The sequence below is a fragment of the Toxotes jaculatrix genome, chromosome 1 (assembly GCF_017976425.1).
Source record: "Toxotes jaculatrix isolate fToxJac2 chromosome 1, fToxJac2.pri, whole genome shotgun sequence".
NCBI lineage: Eukaryota > Metazoa > Chordata > Actinopteri > Toxotidae > Toxotes > Toxotes jaculatrix.
The window spans coordinates 26597247-26621748 of record NC_054394.1 but is presented as its reverse complement, the minus strand read 5'-3'; the positions used below and the strand labels follow the sequence as shown (position 1 = coordinate 26621748).

Below are 24502 nucleotides of genomic sequence, written 5' to 3'. Positions count from 1 at the left end.
AGCATCTTAGGACAGAATAATTGCCACATCTAAAAACAAGCACAGCTGAGATGCAGAGGAATTTGAGAGGAATCATTAGTTTTGTACAAAATTTAACGGCCATCCATTTGATAACAGTTGAGTCATTTTACTCAAAGGGACAAATGTCAACCTCATAGTGGCACTGATACATCTTCTGGGGACCATAAATATCTGTACCAAACTTTCTGGCAATCATGGATTTACTTTAGTATTAAGTTACACTGTCATGTTACCTGTTATTCGTAACCTGCGCAGTCATTAGCTCATGAAACTATCCATTTTAGCAAACACTTTGTGTGTCCAGTAAAGCAGGTGTAAAGCTAATGACAAGCAAGTTAACTTCTCAGTATTTCTTGTAAGCTCAGCTAAGCCTTTCCTGTTTTCACCATCACCCCAAGCCAAGCTGTGAACACCAACTGAGGCTAACAAGCAGACGTGGCTGGGAAAAATTACCTATTTCATTTGGCGGGCACTTCGATTTGGCAGGAAAGCTGGGTAGCTGGTAGGCTGCCTGGGCTTAAACACAGCAGGTGGTTTGGTACACTTTTCTCTTGGCTTGGGTCAGCTTGACCTTGTCAACCTAATTCCTTCCTTTCCTCTCCCTGGACCAGCCGGCTGCCTTGAGCCTACGCCTGGTATTGTTTGTTGGATGACAGGGTGGGGGTTGGGTTGTAATTGCACTGGGGTGGGCTGTTGGGTATCATGAGGTCTAACAGCTCTCCACACAGAAGAAGGGCAACCTGAACACGTCCGTTTACTGCTATGAAAACATGCTGAATGCCTACAAGAGGAACTTTCTGTACATATTATTTCTGTACTCTATTAACAGGAACAATACCATTCTGTTTGTCTGGTTGGTTTATAAGCTGAATGTTCGTAGCAACACATAATGAACACACATAATAATGCAGCTTGAGTGTCTGCAAAACTTGAATATATCCAATCATATATCACAAAAGAGGAGAATCAAATCCTCACATCTGAGAAGCTGGAACGAGCAAAATGTTTTCAAAACAATGACAAAAACGATTATCAAAATTACAATTATCAAAATACTTGTAGATAAGGAAAAAATTATTCTTTTTTATCGACTAATCTGTTGATTATTTTTCAATTAACCGATTTGGTCAAATCGACAGACTAATCGATTAATGGAATAATCACTGCAACTCTAGTCTGGTTTCACTGTTCGTCGGTAGCGGCTGGATGTTCTCAGCGGTGCATGATATTGCCACTTAATACTGCAACGCTGAACACTTGTACAATTAGTCATTATAACACTGTGAATGTGTCAGAAGCTTACGTTCTCCTCAGCTAGGATGGATGAGAACTTAATCCTATCTCGACGCTGATTCTGCGAGGTTCTGTTGGTGATACTCTTCCCTTTTTCCCTGTCTCCCATTTCTCATCCTCCCACTCCGACCATAGGTCAGTTGACAACAACAGTATCTATTACAACAATAAGCCACATTCTTGTCAAGGTCACCCACTTGCGTCCGACAGGCAGAGAGGGTGTGCTGGGAGCAGAAATCCAGATAAGCTAAGCTGAGCCTACGAGGATTTCTCTCTCACCAGCCCTCTCCATACTCATAAATCTTATCTCACAGCAAAGGGAAACCTGACAACACACAGAGAGGCTGTCATCAACAGCTCAGCCACCTAGATTCCCACCCAAATACCAATGATTCACTCTTTGACTTCTTACAAGTCTGTGGTTTTGACCAAGGCTTTGAGATCAGACTGGAAAAGAAATCTAGCTCCTTGTGTAGTGTACTCTGTGTTTACGATTCACCATATTGTTGACAGCTGTGACCAAATCTTCAGTTTCCGGTGCCTACCTTCCAAGAGTTCGAAAGCCTAAAGCAGTCGAGCAAAAGTAAATGCTCCTCGACATACTATCTAGAAACCTTATCAGCTACGTAACAAACGACATTTTACTAGTCCCACATATGATACAAGGAAAACAAGTTGTTATTCAGGCAGTGAGATTTCCCCAGAGCTCCTAACCTCAAACTATTTATAGATGTTCTCTGTTAGTCTGTTTCCCTTGTGTTGAGGCTCTTCTGTGGGTGGTGCCTTCTCCAAACATTAGAAAGACAATCCGAAGCCACACATAAAGGAGAATTATGCCAAATTATTTTCTATTCTTTTGTGTTTCGAGGACACAAACAACGAGAACACAATGAATATTATACTTGAATTTGGGCAACACGGCCAAAGTACAAATAATTAAACACTGATAAAATGTTGAATACACCGACATTACAGTCAGCGGATAAACGTTAGGAATCTCTTGAATAGCTTCCAAAATCCATTCAAGGCTTGCCAACGTGAAGGAATGCATTCAAAGTTTCAGCTATTCAGACTGAACAGCAGATGATAAAGGTGCAGAGGGCCGTAGAAGCAGAAATATGTCTGTGGATGTGAAGGAGTGTACTGCGCTCTGTTCTGCAGACAGTGCTGGAGCTGCACTCACTGGGCTGTCCCTCATGCTGCTACTTTCACTAGGGCTTGCCACTCTGATTGACCTCTACTGCTGGCTGTCTCACAGAGCTCCTATTGAACCATGTCTATCTTAATGGACGGTGATGTGCACTATTACTGAGTGCCAGTAGTTCCTGCACTACAGCCTCAAAGCCCTATAGGCTTTTGCACCTTAATACGCCTTGGGGCAATGAGCGCTGTAGCTCGCACCACATGACATTTCAACACTCTTTTCTGGTGAGGGGGGGAAGATGGTTGAAAAGGCGGGTCACCATAGGAGCGTAGCAGGGTAAGTTACACCACAGTTTATTTTCTGATCCACGAGCACGTCTGTGACTTGTTTTGATAATTATAGTTTGAAAGTGACTTAGGTATAATCCAGGGAGTTACGTGAGAAGCCTTTTCTGGAGTGAAAAACATGCCAAAAACAAGCTGACCTGGAAATAAATCTACTTAAGCAAGTATCAAATCAATCTAAAAGCTGTTTGAAAAGATTTAAAACTACTCAGTGGATGCACTTTGGCATAACAACAGAAGCAGACTAAGCCCTCAAATGTTCCTAAGACACTTGCTTAATCAAAGGACATGTGGCAGTGTGTCGGCACAGTATTGTGCAGCCATCATCACCCTGCAGCCGCTAGTAGGGAATCTCTAAACAATTTATATCTCCGTGCCCTTCAGATCATTAAAAGCACTAATAAGTCAGACTGTGGGAATGTCAAGGGAGCAGGAGTAAAGCGAAACACACTATAACAAACCAAATCTCCCCTCTCTCTGCCAGCTGCTTAGCAGAGGTCTGCTGCTCTCAGCCATCAGAGTTTGATGACCTTGTTAGTTTGAGTGCCTAATCTGCTAATGCCCTGATAAAAATAAACAGTCAGTGCAGTCATTGTAGTCCCCCCCTCCGCCCCCCTCCCTGTCTGCAGCTGCTATCCATAAACACAGATGATACCTCCACCGTTATTTATCCTGAGGACTTAGTGTCAAACTGACAATCTTAAGAGCCAGCGAGGTCAGCATTATGTATTTCTAGTTAAACGCCCTTTAACATACTGTGGCTATTTTCAATTAGAGACTTAACATTTAATGAAAATCACAAAAGTGTACCCATGTCTCAATTTAAGTATTAGTTAGCCACAAAGCAGCAGGCAAAAACATATTTTTCATGCTATATTTGCCTTTTACTTTAAGGTTTTTCAAGTACATTTATTCCAAACACTCTGCCTCTTCGGAGCTTAATAATTCATACACAATACTACATTTGAGATGAGATCGGAATAAATAATTAAACTCTCAGTATATATTAGAAATTCTACAAAAACTTCCTTTGACTAGTCACTGATGGTTTTTTCATGCTTACTTCTTGACTTCCACAAAGAACAATCAAGCCCTGCAGCTAACAGCTACACATCTAATACAGTCTACAAAATATGTATGATCTACATAAAACCAAGTGGATGCACTGTATCATCTCAACCAGTTCAGGACAAAACCCCATATCATAATAAAGAGGAAGTGTAGTCTGAAGGTCAAGCAGAGCTGAAGCAAAGTCTATTCATTCTTGCATCAGATTTTTAAAGTATATTAAATGTCCCATTATTCAGCAATAACCAAAATAGAGGACCTCTAGAGTAATATCTTCAGCTGTATTACTAACAATAAAAATACCATAATAATTGTGACATATGACTTGAGTGAATAGATTGAACAGCAAAATGTCTCACTGTTTGAGGGATATATAAACCTAATGGATTAGATTAAATATAATTTAGTTTTCCAGATGGACAGAGAGGCCCTCCTCACAAAACATAATTGAATGTGCAAGCTCAGCTCATCGCCAAGGACTAAACAACTCCCCAGCCTCCACTACAAAGAGGAGCTCATTTCCATATTAACTTCACCTTTATTGATCCACTAACACATTCCCTCCACTTGCCACTACACCAACACCTTGAAGTCCTTTTGGGATATTTGGAAATAGTGGTGTTAACTCAGGAATATTTAACTATCCTAGAAAAAACAGTGCTTGGTACCTGGTAATTGTCAATGTTTTGGGTGGAGGGTGAAATGTCACGTCAGGCAAAACAACAACTACATGGACCACAAATTCAGAAAGCGTTCCCTGTGCATCAAGTAGAAGAGGAATAATATCTAATATTAATGTGCTGAGCCTTCCACCCCTCATCCCACCTGTGCACCAGTGAAGTACTCTGAGACAAAAGTCTCAGCCGACAACCCAGCGGGATGCAAGCCTTTCTTTTCATTTATTTACATTCCAAAAGGATTTCACAGTTACAACAAGGGGATCTAAAGGTGCAGATGTAGTCCAAAACCAGTTCGCGTCCATGCAAATTCAAAAGAATTAACACTTAAAGCTGCTATTATCAACACTTGAACAACAACAGTGCATCAAATGCAGGGCTCCATACTAACTTTTTATATCGGTTACACCGGTTTATTTAGTACACAAAACATTTTTCACTGTGCCTCTTACTAAACTGCAGAATTTTAATTTTGATTAACCTCAATTTTATTATACTTCACCAGTACATCCCTTGTAAACAGCACACCCTGTATTAATTCTTTTGAGGCTTTACAATTTGGATTGGGCTTGGATAGTATTTATACCATGTGAATTCAGTATTGAAACAGTTTTATCATATCTGAGCCACGGAAATTAGACAAGCCATTCTTTGATGAAGGCTTGTATTTTGGCTTTGTTTTTGTACGTTGTAGGCTCTGGAGTCAGAATATTCTGGGTCTGGGTCTGAGCTGGGCCTTTCAGGGAAGAAGCATTATAAACATTGCCGAACTTTAATGATATATAACAATCTTTAGGGGAAACGATTGCTGTTGTATGGCTTTGTTGGTATCCCCATTGTGTCAACCCTCTGGTGCCATTCATATGAATAAGGATTTAAAGCACCAGCACTTTCAACACAGTGCTAGGATGCTCTCCCTGTATCTGCATGGGTTTCTTCCAGGTGGTTTCTCGGTTTTATTCCAGCCCAGATACATTTATTTTGCATGTTCTGGGGAAAACAAAAACATTACAAATGTTATTAATGTGAACATTGACCCCAGGAAAAAGAATAGTTGCTGAGGTGTTGGCCAGTGAGGAGTCTGATATACAGTAATATCCACCTGGATTCTTAAATGTTTTTTTTTTGCTCAATTACTTAATCATTTCCAGCAGTACTACACACACACCACTGCCTTACCCGTGACTGCAATAAATAAAAACCAACTGACAAGACTGCTGACCAAATGGGTCTGGAACAGGGATGGGATAAAAACACAGCAAAACAGGATGAATGCTATTTTGACAGGGGACTCTTCTTCTGCCTACAACAGGTAATGTAACGCTTCTGTATTCAAGGACACTGATGCAGTCCCCATCCAGCATATCAGCATTCATAGGAGGACTCTGCTGTGGCAGGGGTGACTTTGATGCATGTGGTAGTCTTGTTTAAGGGAAGGAAACAGCAGAAGAAAATCAAACCTTCATACACTGGAGACTAAGAGAGTCACTGGCACACAACCAATTTTTGAGGAGAGGTATAAGCAGAAAAGAACCTACATTTATCACTTACGGCATTTAAGGATTTTGATGTAGTAAATCATGCAAATACAATTAATTTATAAGACACAGGGATCAAAAGTCTAGTTTGAATATTTCCCAAACTCAACGTGCACTTTGAAGTCAATGGTTGGCTGAGTCGTCTGGAGTGTAGAGCTGGTTTATATGGTTATTCTGCTGATAATAACTTTTTCATAACTCTTTATATACTATTATTTTAATGCTCTCGCCCCTCCGTGAGCCAAGTCTGGCCCTGATCAAAAAAACACTGCCAGCTGCATAAATTTATAGTGTCATGTAAACAGTGACCAACTCCTTGATGCCAAAGTCAAATAGTTCCATGTCATCGAGTTTGAAAGAACTTGGCAGCGAGCAAAGCGAAACTTTAGTTAGGGCAGGGGAACAGTACAAACCAACAGTGTCTGTACACTTAATGCATATATAGTTTATTTATTTATTTATTCCTCTTGAAGAGCAGTAGATTGGGGTGAGGATTTAAAGGATTCAGTGGTAATGAAGCGTGAAGTTGTTGGACTGAGGCCCAGGTCAGTGAGCCACACGATGCTTTGCCTCATTCTCAAACAGTCTCTTTTCTCAACATGTTTAACATGAAGGGCTTCAGTGTAATTCCCTCATGAGAATCATGCTTTGGCGAATACATAAATCTAAGGCAAATACAGCAGAGCAAGAGGAATAAGCCTTGAATAAAGCACTTTGCCTATATTTTTTTCCCTCTCATCGATGAAGTATGTTTTGCCTTTATACCCTAATGACATCCTAATTTATGGCAATTTAAAATAATTTATAAATTGACTGGAACATAATTTCTTCTCATAATTGTCAACTTTAATGACACTCTCAGAGGACATCAATAAAAAAGTCACTTTCAGTATTATAACAATGATGAAATTTCTTCTTCTTCTGTTAAAAAAATGCAATTTGCATAATTTGAATAATAGAGCATCCACTGGACAAAAAAATTCAATGGAAAAAAACAATTTCATAAGAAGATACTATTCATTTCTCTTGTAAACCATCAAATTTCATGTGGATGTATGTTGTCTGCATGTCATGGATCAACAAATCTTTGGGAAATTTCTCAGTAACAACTACTGCACATCAATAGTAAGTAATAATTATTAACAACCTTTTCAAAAATATTGTTAATAAGCCATCATATCAGTAGTTTGGCATCAAAACTTCACATGCAAGCCAGTAATAACTGTTCCAAATTCAGCTCTATATTGTGCACGGCCCAGGCATCCATCGAATCATGAATGTTTGACATTGGTCCCAAAGGACGGACGTGTTCTCCCTTTAATTTCTATCAGCGGCATAATCCCCTTTTGAAACCCTTTTTAGGGTGAATTAGAAAGGCCCTGCATTCAAAGAGATGAGTGGAGAGAAGGGGGCAGGAATAATCACAAGGGCCTAGCTGTCTGTGTGGATTAGAATGGGAAAGAAAATCCTTTCATCTCAGATCTGTACTTCCAAGCTTGGAAGCAAGCACGCACGCTCACACGCACACACACACGCACACAACGAAGCAAATCTCAAATGCATACTTGTCATAAAAGATAGAAGAAGACCTCTATGTTGTTAAATTCTTTTCAATATACAAGAGGAGAGTTATTTATGTTTAAACAGATGATATTCAATTATGCTCCAAATGGGCATGATAGTCACTGGATTAGAGCAAAGCTTGTATAAAAGCTTTGCTCTCGAGGCTGACCTCTCAGTTTGGCTCTTAGGCAAGACGGAGTGCAGAGGAAGGCTCGCACATGATCTAACTTGCTTCTCCAATTTCTCATGCTGAAATGTGGACTGCTGCTCTATTTTTGGCAGACAGTCTTCTGACATCCAGCAAAATGTAATGAGAGGGATAAGCCCGGAGAACCTCCTCAGCCAGAAAACAACAAACTAACAGCCCCAAACAACACCATCTGACAGATAAGAAAATGGATTAGCCATTATGTCTGTTTGCTCAGTTGTCTACCTCTGTGAGGGTTTAACTGCGTGTAAAATGACAAGCCTAGTTGTGTGGAGCTGACGCTAAAAAGTGTGTGTGGCGGTTAAAAACATAAATATCTCACACATACCTAAAAGATAAACATTCAAGTGCACCAAATTCATAAGAAAATTCTGCTTATTTTAATCAAACAGTAACACGGTTTGCAAAACCCTTGTGTCACCACTGCTTTATTCTTTTACTAAGGAATGGCTTTATAGTGAAAAAAAAAAACAACCTGTCATCGTCCCCTTATTTTATTCAAAAACCACTGAGGACACTTCACCTTCACTAGACTTTCTTCTGTCCAATAACTCAGAGGAGACACTCCAGTGAAACTGCATCACGAGTGCCCAAAACTGAAACAGTCAAAAAAGCCAAGCAGAAATGTGTATACTTGTTTTCCCAAAAAGGCTATACAACCAAGTAGTATTTTTAGGCCAATTATAGATAATGACACAGTGGGAGCTGGTGCACAGAAGTTAAGAACCTGACGGGCCTATACAGCAACACACTGTATTGTTCCAAAGCATCTTTTTTTATCCAAATGTCTTCTGGTATGTAAAAAATGACTTTGTGATTCAAGTATATCATTTAATTTTTATCATATATATCACATATTGTCCTGTTTAGACTAGATGCTCTATAACAGCAGGCTGTTAGCTTAAACCAGCGGCCCAGCAGAAGACAGACAACAACACGTTTCTAATTACACGCATGCATATTTGCAAATTAAAAGATGCAGTTTGTTGTGGGACAACACGCAGTCAGATGTGTTTTGCTTCAGACGTGATCTCATTCTTTACCTCCCACTCAAACAGAGGTAAAGTAAGCTTTTGCCCACTTGATAGTCACTACAGATCTACTCAATTATTAATTAAAGCAGGTAAAACTTGGCATCGCTCTGGTCGTGGTCGTGTACTGGTGACATTTCATTGACCAGAGACACAAGTCGCATGGTGTAGCAGCTAGAGAATCAAACTGGGAAACCACAGGACTAGCTTATTCTTCATAGGACCTATCCTAGACCTCATCTTCAATATTATCCAGAAGTATCCACTAAACTTATTGGTGTAGGACAACGGAAGAGGCGACAGCAAGCAACGGCGCAATGAGGTAAAACATTAGTGATTCCCAGAACTTGTTCCATTTAACAAACTGGCTGCAAACAATCCCCTTAGAAGAGTATTAGGGGGGAGGGCAAGAAACGTAATCCTCTCTATAATCACTCTTGCTCAAACACTGCCTTGCTGTTAACTTCCTCTTTGTTAAACTAAAAACCTTTCACAAGCAGTTAAGCTCTCGGGACCACAAATGTTTCTCATCCAGCGTTTTATGGTCAAACCTGTTTCAATATTGATGATTAATTTAACATGTTTGCCAGAAAACATCCAAATTTAAGGGTCGAACTACCATGAGCAAAGAATTAAGAGGAGGAAATTCTTTTCACATGGCCAAAACAATAGAGACTCAGCAGAGACAAAAGCCTTCAGAAACAAGTGAGAAATCCCCAAACATAGTCCGCAAACTCTTTTACAACCGTAGCAAGGCAGTACAAACTTTGAGCCACCTCTTCCCTCGCTGGTAGAAAATTCCAGTTCGGTGGGGTGGGGGGCGGGGGGGCTACGTCTGCTCCTCCCCACTGTGTGGGTTTTGTTCTGCTAATCAGACCACATGCCTCAAGGATTCAGGAATCCAAGAGCTCTCAGCCAGCTCCTCTCATTCCACATACAGCCGCAGCAGCCTGTGACAAACTATTCAGTGTGTTGGGGGGGGTTAAAGACTCTATCCATTCATAACACTGTTCAACCCTCCCTCCCTCCTCTCCTAATCTCAGGCAGTTCTTAACCCCCCCCCCACCTCCCCTTCCTCCTCCTCCTCCTCTTACCCCTCATATGCCCTCTCTCTCCCCTCTCACCACAGCAGAGCCCTTTTTATCTGTCTGCATACTGCACACTGGGTCTGAATAGGCTCATGGTTTATTATTAGACCATGGTCCAACCACACACCCACCACGGTTTTAAATAGAAAAAAAAAACTGAACAAGGCCTACATCGAGTTAGTGCAGAGAAAGTCTTGATATTGGCCTCTCTCTTTACCCGCTTGTTTCTTCCCCTCTTATTTTGGTTTGTTTCCTCTCTGTTCTCCCCTCCCTGGCTCTCTTGCTACTCACGCATTGAGAGGCGAAATGAGGCACGCTGGAAATTTGCAGGCTGACAATGGAAGACAGCTGCTCTTGCTGCATAAGTCTTTCATGAGCTGAATTAGTTGTACAAGCCTTTGCTCCCTTCCCCCCACACATGCCTCCCTCATAGCAAGCTGATCCAGACACAGCACAACACACCTTGTGGAAGGCTTAGGAGAGAAAGACGGGGAGGAAAAGACAAAGCATGACAGAGGCTTTGTTTGACAGATCTGTGATTGCTTTTTCGTGAAAGTAGCCCGTGTTTTGTGTCCCGGGTTGAAAACCTTAACATTAATTCTTAATGAAGTTTTGTGTTTTATTATGTTGTTTTTTGGTTTAAAACAGAAGGTGAAATCCAGTTTCTGAAATGATACTGATGTTAAAGTAAACTATTACCAAGTTTCAATGGGGTGAATGCCAGAGGCTTTTACAGACTGCAGATATGACCTCCCATTATGTTCTGAAGCTCACATATTTTGGATTACACAGAAATAAAAGGGTATCTGGGGTCTCTATTCATGTTACAGTATATGGACTCTGAACAAAGGACTCTGATCATAAGCAATGACGGATAAGACAGAACCATCAACAATGACTTTTCACATTAAAATCTAAAAGAAAAGAAATTAACACGTTTTATGCCACAAAATACAAAAGAGCTGGTTTTCAGATCACAACTAACTAATGAAAGCAAAATCTGTGAAAGTGGGACTCACAGGGTGCTATTACTCTCTGAATAACCAAGCTGTTCTAATAAAGGAGCAACAACATGGCGCTCACATTCCCAGGAGGTCTCTCAGTTTATATGCACCTTGATTAGCTTCAGGAAAAGTGTCAGGCACTGCTTTAAGAATATTATTCTGCAGGCTCTCAAATGTGTGCATTATTCGGTTTTTCTTTGTCATGTCATGTCATTGCAAACTGAATATCTGTGGGTTTTGGGCTGTTAGGTGGAAAAAAATGAGACATCTCAAGACACTACCTTGTCCTATTTTTGACATTTAGTAGGCTATAGATTCGGCAACAGTTCTGATTCCTGTTATTCTGTTGATCAGGGTTACCTGTTATGGAAAGCATTTGTTATAATTATTTTTTTTAGATAATCTAAAGATCTACTCTTTGGATGTAACACATGCCAATGCCTAGTTAATATGACCACACATTAGCAAATGATAAATTCATAATCTGCCTCGTAGTGTGAAGCTTGGGGAAAGAAATTTAAAGAAAAAAAAACCCCTAAAACATCAAAAGGTTGATGCTAAATTGCCAATGAGACTCTCGCTGCAAAATTCCAGCCACACTCATTCCTACCACAACGCTTTACTTCAAAGTTTTCATTTTGCCAGACTGTACTTGCGGTAAAAGCAAGCTTCCTTTATACTCAACATCAGAAGTGACAGCAAATCCCAAAAGCCTTCATGAGGCAGAGAGATGGGACACAAAACAACCTTACAAAAAAAAAAAAAAAAAAAACCTGCGGTGCCTCTTGACAATGATTTCCTGTGGAACAAGACTATAAACTTTGTGAGCCAAGGCATTCTTCTTCTAATTCAATTTCTGAATCTGTGGTCTGCAGTGTGGGCTGAGGAATCTGGTATAATGGTGGCTTATGCTGTAACGACTCTCTAACATGGATTTCTAGGGTTAAGGTTGATGCCTCGTAAAAAAACAAAGAATAAATAAAGCAGCAGTGTGAATCTGAAAACAGTTTTCAAGTCTAGGTGCAGAAATACCTGACTATGCTCTACATAGGCGCCGGCTACAGCATGCTTATTACTGTTTTGATTTGCACTGGCATGTCAGTGAGGGATAGGACACTGTAAACCTTGAAAATGTGTGGTATGCATGGCATCCGTGCTAGTCTACCGGGAAAAAAAACAAAAACAAAAAAAACAAAACAGTATCCCTGGGACATGGACATTCACATTTAATGAAAATATAAAAGACTCAACCAATATTACAACTGCATTTTTCTATCCATTCAGACAGCTGTTCACTGATCAAAAGAGACCCGATAGTCAACATGTACATTAATAACTTCCTTGATTTGACTAGATTTTTTTTTTTATACTCGATGTAGTCTTTTGTTTTGCCTACAAGCTCAAAACATTTCACATTATTGTGAAGGCAGCGGCTGATGTCAGACGTGGGAAAACAATTAGTGTCAAATGTTTTCTTCCTGTAGAATTGAGGGACTCCCTGAGGGTGAATGCTCCAAATGGGCAGAGGAAACAACGCGGAAATCACGACGGGTATGAACCGGGGCTTGTAGATAATTCATACTATCATTTATCAGCTCTCTGCGGATACGTTGTGTTATTTGTTTAATTCTGATGATCCCAAGAAAGCTGTGATTAAGAAACTAACAAGCTGAGTTATTCAGTTATCATTACATTGAACATACATTTGGGTGTTTCATGTGATTTGCACACACTTGCCATATAACGATACACAGTATTGAAAAATATCATCATTTTCTAGCATCATATTGAGTTCAACCATCTTGGTAAGCCCTGCAGTGAAACTCCGATAAAATTCTTCCCTTGATGTGTGTAAGAGTCCGGCCGGTTATGATCAAACAGAACTAGTACATAAGGTGCATTATTATCTGACCACATCGGAAATCAAACGGGTTTACAGCTCCTGGAAGGCGTGCATAGTGCCGCAGTCTGTTGTGCATGTAAGATTATTGTGTAAGAAATGAAAAAAAGAAAGCTCGAGAGAGAGAGAGTAGCTCAAGCCCTGGCCCCTGTCTCACCTTTGCACAGCTGACCAATCACAGCAGGAAGTGAGTGTAAACGTCCAATTGTCGGTTTTGTAAGGTTACAGAAACGGTCAGACGCTGCTGAAGATCATATGAGAGCATATTTGAACAATCATAAAACACTTCAGCTTTTATTAAATAGGAGGATTAGGAGAAATTAGATTTTTTTTTTTTTTTTTAAATTCTGCTGCTTAATTGTTCTGTTAATAAAGCAACAACTCAGCTCATCTCTACAGAATTAGCCTTGCTGGAGCACGGACAGGTAACAGCCTCACTTTGCAGTGAGCTTCTTGATGTAATTTGCTCCTCTTCTTAAAATAAGTCACAGTCTTTCTTCTTTTCCAGAGCCTTTAAAAGCCCTGGCACTACTTAAAAGGAATGAGCTGTAACACAATAGCAACAGTCAGTCAGGCACAGGCAGAGAGAAAGAACTCAAGCTAGCTCTCATGAGATCCCTCCACTCCCTGAGCTGGACATCAGCAGCAATGCAGAGCAGTGGCTGTGCTCTTTCATTCAAGTGCGGCCTTTCCTCCCCCCCCCTTTTCAAAGTAACATTGCCAATGTAATTTTCCATGAGAGCTGCTCCATTTATCAAGGCCAGGGGCACATTGGAGCAGCTGATGAATGCCTTACTCCTCTAGATTTGTATAATGAGAGGTGGGAGAGTGAGACACACTCAGAGGTGGTTAGCACTTGTACGAAGGAAGTAGAGATGATTTATTCAGCATCTGAGAGCCAATGCTTTGGGGAGCTTTAACTTAGGACACCGACAATGTAGCCACACTATTACACCTCTACCACAGAGAACAAGGTTGCTACTGAGACACATACTGATTAATGCTTGGATTACACATGGACATGGGGACAGTTAGTTGTTTCAAATTAACAGACAACTTGTAATGAGGCTGACAAATTTCCAAATCTACTTCCCAATAGCAATCGTCTCCTACAATAATGATGTTTTGTTGTTATTATTTCACTTAACTATTCATAACATACACATTATACACGCATTTAGAACTGGATGTAATTCTGGAAATAGGCAAGATGGACATTTATCTTTTAAATTGACCTTTTACAGGCCACAAGAACTGAATAAATGGAGCATTTTGAACCTCAACTCCCAAAAAAAGGTGTGACAGGATTCCCTGATATGAAGTTGTGAGTCAGGTCAGTAATCAGTAAGTAATCATTTCCACTGAACTAGAGCTGCAACGATTAATCAATCATCTGAAAACTAATCAGCAGTCATTTTGACAATCAAATAATCATTTGAGGTATTAGCAAATATGCCAAACATTTGCTGTTTTTACCTTCTCAAATGTTGAACTGCAGGTTGTGTGACACGCATGGGTCCAAAATGACTTTTTCACATACACAATCATTACAAAATAAGTCAGTGTAGAACAACATACGTTTTTCAGAGTGTAGCAGAAACTTTGAAATGAATCTTTTGTATTATCATTATTTGAGCCAACGGGCTAAGTTAGGGATGCAACCAATGATTATATTCATTATGAATTGATCTGCCGATTATTTTTCAATTAACCATTTAATCTATGGAATATTTTTTAAAAATAGTCAAAAGATTTTGCTGATCTGAAGGTGACATCTTCAAATGTCCTGCTTTGTTCAACCAAAATCCAAAACCCCCACATTTTCAGTTTACAGTGATATGCTGACAGATAATCATTGCTATCAAAACACTAGTTCTTTTTCTTTCCGCTGACTAATCGATTACTTAAGTAATTATTACAGCTTTAGGTCCAACACACATTTAAAAGCCACAAAGAGCCGTATCAGTATATTATCCTAGTTTTTTGCTGAATGACTTTCGAAGGAATGAATGGCTGTCTTCTTAAAACTTGCTACAATCTACACAATCTTACAACCAGGATGTTTTCTGTTCATTACAGTCTGTGATCATTCAAATATGTGTGAGTAGGTATTATCAACCTCAGTAGTGTCAACACTAGGTTTGGGTCCATCTTTACTATTGCTGTCCTTGAGCTTGCCCTGTCCCTCTTCCTTACGTGATGAAACCTTCCAGGTAAGCACGGAAAACTGACTTACAAGTAAATGTTTGTATATAAATTCATATATATTGTTCATAAATTCATATCATTTTGTTTGAGAAGAAAATGCATTCAAATGCAGCTTTAACACATCCATTAACCAGGGTTGCCAACCTAAAAACTGCTCTTCAAGCCAAAATTGTTGTGTGCCGCAATGTAATCACATCCTTTTTTTCCATCACGTTCTCAAGGATACATTTCTCCAGTTAGCTATTTGAAAGCAGTTGTGACCTCTCTCCTTTATTCAGCGCTGTCAACCAATTCATGTGGTTCTCCCTCAAAAGCCTTTTCATTCTAAATACATTGTGATTACAAAGACTTCCCTGAAATTTCCTTTCATTGCAGTCGCTCCAAAGAGACTGTACAGCTTGTGTTCATGACTGGGTGTCCTGGATTTAAGGAATCAAACAGGCTTCCTCACAGCCCATCCCCCATGCCACTTTCAGAGCAGCAGGAAAAACGACGAAGGCGTGCTTTGCACCAGCTCCCTCCCCCACATACTGCTCCACCAGGCATTACTGGGGCTTGTGGGATTAAGAATGGAACACGATGACAGACAAAAACAGTCCTCAGCACCTCCCTGCTCTGCTGTCTTTTATACTGCGAGAGCATGAAAAGGCTGCTATGAGGCATACAATAGACACAGTGATAGATCAACTCTGAGTGAACAAGATAAGTGTGGGTGAACAGCTACACGGATCTTTATATTGTTCTTGTATGACAATGTCAGCGTTGAAATTGTGTGAAGGAAAAAAAAAAGTGGAACACGATGTGACATTTACTTAACTTCACAGGCGTAATGTGATGTGTACGGCTGACATTATCTATTATATTCAAGTCTGACATTACTACTCGGTTTTGCTGGCTCATGTACAGTACATAACACTTTCAGAATTAATTGCAGCTGATGGTATGGATGGTATTTATTTTTAACAAAGAATAAGAATTTTCTTTTTCTTTTTAAATATCAAGGCGCTTATGCACCTTTTAAAATGAATCAAGCCTCTGCTGATAAGAGGGAAAACATACAGCACTGTGTGGGCTATTTCCTGTATCTGGTCTCGGCATCATATTCGTCAAGGGTGCCTTTTTTCACCGTGTGGTAATAAAAGAGAAAACAGCAGTAGGTCTTTTTATGCATCACACGTCAGACAGCTTCAGAGAAAGGAGTGCATCTCTCAGCCTGCTGTAGCGGAGAGGCGATCACAAAGCGCAACTTCAAGAACCCTACAACGCTCAGTCCTATTGTGCCCTGCTGTATTAATTCACACCATGATAATGAAACTAACGACAGTCAGGGTCATTTCACAGTCAAATGCAGCGCCACAGTTGTTGGTTTCTGGAAAAGAAACCGGGGACCGAGGTGAGTATTATTGCTGCTAACACATGTCAACAACTGTGCCTGTTCAAAACAAGGAGTTCAAGGCCCAATTTAACTATTACGGCACTCACAATAAAATAATTTACTTACTTTCGTATAAATTTATTTAGAGCTGCAAATGACTTTATCAACTTTATATAAACTACTGACTGTCAACACAAACTTTATAAGCATTAAGATCATGTTGTGACATGAGCCCACCAACCGACGACTGCTAACGTCCCCATTAAAGCCAGGAATTAAAAATTGCCTTTGACATTGACAAAACATTAGACAAGACTAATCCACAAAATAATAACACGTGACAAAACCAAACAAACAACCCATGCGGCATCAAAAGAGAGTAAAAGGAAACGCTTACCTTTTCATTTTTCACCTTCTTTAACGTCTTGCATTCGGTATTACCATTTTCCACCTCCTCTGGTTCAGTTTTTGTGGTCAATGCTGGTACTATCCCAACAGGTTCAAGTGCAATATTCCCCATTTGATTGGCTTCTGCCAAGTCTGTTGATTGTGTGTTCTCAAATGACGTATTACGACTATTCCCCAAAGCAACTTGGGCTTGAGACACAACATCCTTCTCCGCAGCACCTATTGCCACGACTGGGGCTCCATCTGTTTTGTCCTTCTTACTTTTCCCACTTGCCCCTTCTTTCTCTTTTTTACCACTCAGAACACCCCGGGAGGCTTTGCCCCCTTTTTCCATGTTCCTCCCAGAGGTGGAATTACTGCCAGCAGCTCCTGCGCTCGCTGCTGTGCCTGTCGGCTCCCCCTGAGTCCGTCCTGTAGTTTCTTTTTTACCCCCATCTCCAGCTGAAGCTTTGCTACTATTGTCTTTAGAGTTCTTACTGCGCTTGTATTTGGATTTGCTTTCCTTGCCTTGAGAGCCTGACACTGGACTAACAAACCTGATGTTGTCAGGCAACGCTGCCACTGCACTGGGTGGTGCCGCCATGCTGTCCTTGGTACCAGACATCTCAAGTTTGTCTTTCTCTAAGTCAGCGTCAAGGTCAATAATCAGATTTCCAACACCGATATCCCACTCATCCCCGCTGTCGTAAGTGTCCACCGCATTAGAGTCCACACCTTTCCCGCCTGCAGTGCCACCACTTAGGGACATTTTAGTGCCAACGGCCCAGGATTGCCTCAGTGAGGTCCGACACCCTCTCAGACGGTTGGGACTCCGGGGCAAGGGTTAGAGAATCCTCACGGTCTACTCGTTCCTGTCCCATTTAACCACATATTCCCTAGGGAGACATAAGAAAAGAGTTATATTAGTCTAATAATTCACACGTAGAAATAATAGTAGTATAGCTCTGCCATCACAGAACAGAGCATTTCATCGGGTAAAGACACACACACACACACACGCACACACACACAAAAAGCGTTTGATCATGAGCCAGTAATTCTCTGATGATCACTGCGCAAACCACTATGGTAATACCCACTGGTGTGACAGCACTGCACCGAAACCCTCTCTTCATAATCACTTCCCACAGTCGTCATGGCAACCATGGGAAATGTAGCCTAAATCCTGCTTTGACAGCCAAGGTGGCCCCACTGTTCTGAATGACTGGCTCTCTTTTCACAAGGCACCGCTGATAGTGTCACTGCTGATAAATAAGGAGTATCTGGCCTCACACACCCCCGCATGGTTTATGGAGCCGTGCCTTTTCAACTCAAGAGCACAATGGTAATCTTGCATTAACAGAGGAGCTTAAAAACATGAATGAGCCAGTGTGCGTGTCGGGAGAACACCGGTTTTGCTGTATTTGCTTGCACAATATAGCCCAAAGGTCATCATGTTTCATATCTTTTAGCAAATAAATCCAACATTCCTCTACAGATTGCAGCTTTATCTAATTTTCGATGTACTTCAGATCAACACAGGCATGAAAAAAAGAATCTTGTTAACTGTCGCTTTGACATCTTTGAAATGTTTTTTTTTTTAGTTATACGCAACATTTAAAGTATGTAAAGCATACTGAGTTTCCCTTGTGAATAAAACGCTTTATAAATACAGTTCGCCTTGGCAGCTGCGTCATTACCATTACCGCTTTCTAGTATTTGTCGTCGACATCCACCGATTAATTTGTCAATTTAAAAAAAAAATCACCAACCAGTGGTATTTGGAGTAGTAACAACCTTCTGTGAGTGATGAAAAAGAAGAACGCAACTTGTCAAGCCAGAGTTTAATGTGAACCATACGTTAACAATGACCTAATATTAGGTTTTAAAAAGCTCCCTGTACAAATAAAAGTTACTGACACACATATTCATGTCACTGTCTTATTTCATTGTATAACACTGCTAACAGTACGTCTGTGAAGATTCTCAGTCATCCAGGTCACGATTATCCCAGAAGACTTGAATCGAGGGCAACCGGACTTGGTTATAGATCTGAAGAACTGAAGAAGCATCTTGGATGAGAGGTAAAACGTCTTCAAGGTCCTCAACCAAGTCCAGTTGCCCTCAATTCAACTCTTCTCATTGCTAACACTATGATTAAGTACTCATGATAGAACGGTTAGAAGGCTTGAGCCAATCCATAAGCTATTATTGTTCCTTAAGGATGTTCTACTTCTTAAATTAAGAACTTGCAGTACTTTCAGACCAGAGGCTCAATTTAACCCCTCAGAAGCTGTAAATAACCTCGGCTTGATGATGTAAAACGTGAGGATGAACCGGTACCAGATAAAGAGCTGGACCATTTTCCGAAAATCTTGCACTTCCAGTCCCCCGAGAGCTCACTGCATGTAGGCAAGTAATTAAAACTCACATCCGTAGCTCTCATCTCCCCTTGCCATGAAGAACGTGAAGGATAAGGAAGCCTGAGCACAAAAGACTCTGGGGTGGTGGTAAAGGGTGATGAGATCGATACTGCCTCAAACAGGCATAAATTCTGAGTGATTTTCTTTGTGCTGCAGAGACTCGACTGACAAAATACAGCCAAACACAGTGAAGCCCTATAAAGACATGAAAATTGGTTCTTATTTCTGTTATTTCTTTTAGTAACCGTGGTGTGTTTACTTCATGTTTTACAGCTTAAGCAATGACTCCTACATTTTCTAATGGATATGTGAAATATTTTCTTACTAGACTTCCAGGGTTTTGGTGTTTAATGTATCCACATTCAGGCCATGGCATTTTAACCTCATCATAATTTGCTATTTTAACATTGCATTAGCTGGTTTCATTCAAAATGGAGAAGTTTTTCTTTTCTTTTTTTTTTTTGTTACTATTTTTCTGACTTTTTTTTTTTTTTAGACAAAACAATTAATGAAAAACAACAGATTAATCAATAACGAAAATAAATGTTAGCTGCAGCCCTGTCAGAACCCACAAGTAACCGAACACAAAACAAGCTAAAATATTTACTTGTACAGCTGATTAATTGGTAAACTAAATTGCTCTGAGACTACACTTTATAAAACATGTTTTAAAATGAGGATATTCCCACACACTTCTCTCACAATAAGGACAATTAATTAAGTGGATTGCCCTTTTTTTGTAGAGATATTAAGCTCCACTTGCTAAAAACTGTTGAATATTTAACTGCCTTATCTATTAGACTTGTAAAATTACAAACACAGAAGACTTGCGCAGCATTTTAAAGCACAAACTCTGAAATGATTTCAAAATTCACTTCACATTCCCGGGGCTATTAGCCTCGTGTAAATACAGCTCATCTGTGATGGGTTTATCAAGTCAAATCCTGAAGCTTCTCGAATAACTATGACAGCATCCAAAGAGATTGTATGGGGATATCAGCATATTTTCTGCTCCATTACTGTTAGTCGTACAATTAAATTAATCTCTCTATAACGGGTGAGCGCAAAATATATTGTATAAGCCCATTTGTCTAGTTATGACACTGCACACCACACTCTGTTCAGTATGTAAAATACAGCAAAAGCATCTCACTGTTACAGTACAGATGTTAATACTCTAGTCTTTAAAGCTGGCTTGTTCCCACCGACTTGACAGAAAAAGGAGTCATTTTGCATCATCTACCATTACTCAGCTCTCATTAGAACAACAGCCCAAAATGGCAGCTGGACCACATAATGCACAGAGCTCGTGCTGATTCAGTTACAGGGGCCGTTTAAATCACCCCCAGCAGTGACAGAGGTAAAACTGTTGAACAATCATTTGATCACCGTGCCTGCTTATTCCTCACAGATGGCTCCCCAAAGGAACAACAGTCAGTGGCAGGTTTTTGGAGGGTGGAGAGATGCAGCTGTCCCTGTTTGACTGGGTAAACAGTTGTGAGGTCTAATTTGTCCAACACCTCCACAAAAGAGAGGTTGTAACTCTATCAGCAGTTGACCTACTGTACTGCCCTTAGCTGGAACTGCAGTGCAAGCCCCTTTTGAAAAAGCCCCACTGAGGAAATGTCCCAGTGAGTGCCCCGTTGAGCGAAAGGCATGCAGGCTGTGCAACTCCCAGAGTGCTTGTCCTTTTTTCCCAGATCCAGTTTCATTCAGCCATCTATCACAGAGGCCACATCCACTGTTAATTTTGGCAACTGGCTTTGATTTAGTTTCGCTCTTGGCCCTTTGATGAAAACGTGTCATAGTTTCAGTCAAATTTTAATCTTTCAAATTTTGTTGAGGACACAATCATAGGATAACATCAATACTGCTGATCTTTGTTTACCAAGCAACTGGAGGACAATTTAGTCGGACTACTGACATTAATCCTGGAACTTACTCACTCCTAAGCCAAAGATAGCCGACTGAAAGTAACATCAATGTACAGCACTTTATATTTACATTAGCTTACCTTTTCTTTTTTGTTTTATAAATGTCAGCGTGCTGCCTGCATGTTTTTGTAGTTTGTCTCAGCTGTTTTGTTGCTGCCTCTTGTCTAATTCTCAGTGGATTGTAGATGAATTTAGTCCATAAATCTGTTTTTCTCCCCAAAAACAGGTAACCTCAGATAACACTACTGACAGACACATAACTTGGCTATGGTGTTTCCCATTAATAGTAGTGGTCGACAGGTCAAATGGCTAAATCATCTTCCAATCAAGAGATATTTTGGGCAGTGGAGGAAACTGTTTTACTAATCAGGAGCCGCAGAGTACGATTCCACAGACACAGGCTGGCGAATAAGACATTGCATGAAAACAATTCCAGTTTTCAAAGGTTACTTTTCATTTAGTTTGACCTCATTTTCTTGTGAAAAACTGGTTGCCAAGGAATATTTTCATCATAGTTTTCATTAACAAAATGAACACTGGCCACACAAGGGTCAGTCTGCCTTTAAAGTGCAGAAAAGAGATTTCTGCTCGATTTGTCGAGGAACACACTTAAAATTGGACCCGGCATAATGTCGTTTTGTGCATGTGGAACACCATCTGTGCATAAAACAGAAATGACCTTATGAAGTTCATCTTTAAACAAGGTTCTGAAACCGACTCTATTCAGACACAAGCCAGGACGCAGGACTCATTTAGCTAAATATGCTTATTGTATATATGTGACAGAGGTGAGGATCCAGAGGGGGTGCAAAAGAAAGGTGGAAAATAACAACATACGCAATGGAAAATTCAAAATTACAGTTTGAATTGCAGTGTTAAAAATCAACCCCTCAGCTCAGGCATAAATGAGATATGCCCTCACATAAGGCATGTGTCAACATGAAAATTTCGTAGTGTGATTACCTTGGCCTATCTCCGTACATGATTGTATGAAAATCTTCAAACTGTATGAAAACGCAGCTACTTTAATGGCAGAAAACATTGTTTTTTAAATACATTTAGAAAATACCTTCATTCAGAACAATAAATGTCACAAGCATTGTTCCATCATGATAAATCCATATTTACTGGAAGCAACTGGGCCCAGACCTTTATTCGTAGATGTTCCTGCAATAATTAGAATCATAAACACTTAGGCTATGCTATGATGCTTTTATTTTTTATGGAGGTGTGTATAGTTATAATGATTCTTGTTATTATTATTATTGTCTCATCTCTGCTCCCAGTGCTCCAAAACTCATTAAGGACTGAAAAAATGCTTCTCCAAAGTTACTTTAAATCGTCTTGCAGAGATGCAGGGAAGAGTCGGGTTTACCGCAGCTCACAGAGGAGATTTTAGCGCTTCCAAAATCTCAACTACATGCCCTGCATAGCTGTGGCTCTGTGTATCAAACAAGCACTGACTGGTTAAACAGAGAGGGATATCCAGGAGCACTTGAGCTGGGCCAACACCCAACACATACAGTAACTAAAACAATAAACCAAGTGGCCAAAGCAACAGGATGGTTTGTTTAACTTCTGTTAATTTCATATCCTTTTAAATTGAGAATGTTTAGATTTGTTGACTTTAGTCATACAAAATACACACTTGTATATGTGCAATTTTTTTTTCTATAAACAAAATAACACAATGGATTTTTTTTGTTTTTCTTCGCTGTACAAAATCTCCCATAAGACACTTATCAAATGGTATGAGTTGTTAGCAGGTTAAAAAGCACTAACATGGCACTAACTGTAAGTAAGAAAAAAATAAACTTTAATTGCATGTGCAAGGTCTGGCAATGTGCATCCTTTCCTCTGCAGGTCATTTAAAAGGCAGGTCCCCATTCAGAGCCCCACAGTAACCTCCATGTAATTGGATTGTGTGCTTGAGCTGATTACCAAAATAGAAATGCACCCAGCCAATCCAGGTGATGGGAATCAGGAGTCTGTGGGTCAGCCAGCATCTTTATCAGTAAATATGTCAACGACAGGAACTCGCGTTCGCCAGCAAAGGGTGACCTCACCAGAGCTCACATCAATGCCCTCAGTGTGCATGCATGCTTTTGTTGGTGCTCCCAACATTTTATGAAAACCTGTGTATTTTTATAATATTTAAATCAAATTAATATTCAATATACTCCTAGATTAGGAACTAAACGAGGTCACCTGAACACATAAAACGTTCAATTCAAAATATCACCGTCTTTTATCCCCAGCAGCTTTCTGCATCACTTGGACTGGCATCTGTGTGACTCAAACCGACACCAACCAAACAAGTGTGAAATATGCATTTGCTCTCTGGCTGATTAGGCCTTAATGTCCAGGCAATGGTGTGATGCAGCAAAAAACAAAGCTCTCACACAACACTGCCTCAAACTGCATCATTCTCCATGTTAGTTTTCAGTAAACAGAAAAACAGCAATCTGTCTCTTTTTTGTTTTTGATAAAAAAAAAAAAAAGACAACTGGTCCTATTGTCGGCATCTTGCGTGCTTATTCACTCTGACGTGAAGACTACGTCCACAGTAAAGGTGGACAAATCAGAAAATGCAGTTTACCTGTTTAAATTACACATCAGCACTAGGTCCTTCAGGGCATTTGATTTGATCACAGTTCATAAATGCTACCTGTTAACCAGGCTGGCGGTAACTGCAATGTTGTGTGACATTAAATAAAGAACATGCTTTATGTGATTGGCTACACTGACACTCAGTATAAGCGTACAAGGAAAAGGTTAGAGGCATCAGAAAATGTTCTTCTTGACATTACACCCTCACGGCACCTAACCTTGTCTAAGCAAGCATATTACACTGTTTACAAAATCCAAAACCAGCTTCTTTTTTTATATTCATGAACACTACAGAGTGTGTTTGAAAAGCCCAAGTTTTTGGTGTGCAAAAACAGCAGCTCATTATGGTCTAAAGGGCAAAACAGAGGAAAAAATAAATAAAATTTAGCAACATTTGTACGGACATGTTTAAAATCCTAGGTAACATCTTGAATACCCAGTAGTGAGTAAGCAGGATAACTGCCAACAAATGCTATAACACATAAATAAAGAGCTATTCACCCAGTGCTTGTTAAAGTCACTGTAATTATGTTGTATACTTAAACAAATTTGTGAGATGATCCATCCAGCACACAGAAAAGACGCCAGCTTAAAATGTGAAAATGGTCTGATGGTGAACTGCTTTCAAACCAACATTAATCTGGAATCACGCATAAAAGTATCCAGCTAGACAGCCTGTGATCCCT

The 24502-nt window shown here is 40.1% G+C and overlaps 1 protein-coding gene across 2 annotated transcripts in view; it reads right to left on the bottom strand.

Moving 5' to 3' along the window:
• LOC121183196 (zinc finger protein 609-like) overlaps positions 1-24502 on the bottom strand; it is a 69952-nt gene that overhangs the window by 31082 nt on the left and 14368 nt on the right. For both annotated transcript variants that reach the window (XM_041040139.1, XM_041040148.1), the window contains exon 2: positions 16860-17745. In XM_041040139.1, the coding sequence (XP_040896073.1) occupies positions 16860-17618 (759 nt within the window). In that variant the 5' untranslated portion in view covers positions 17619-17745. The remainder of the gene's footprint in view (positions 1-16859; positions 17746-24502) is intronic.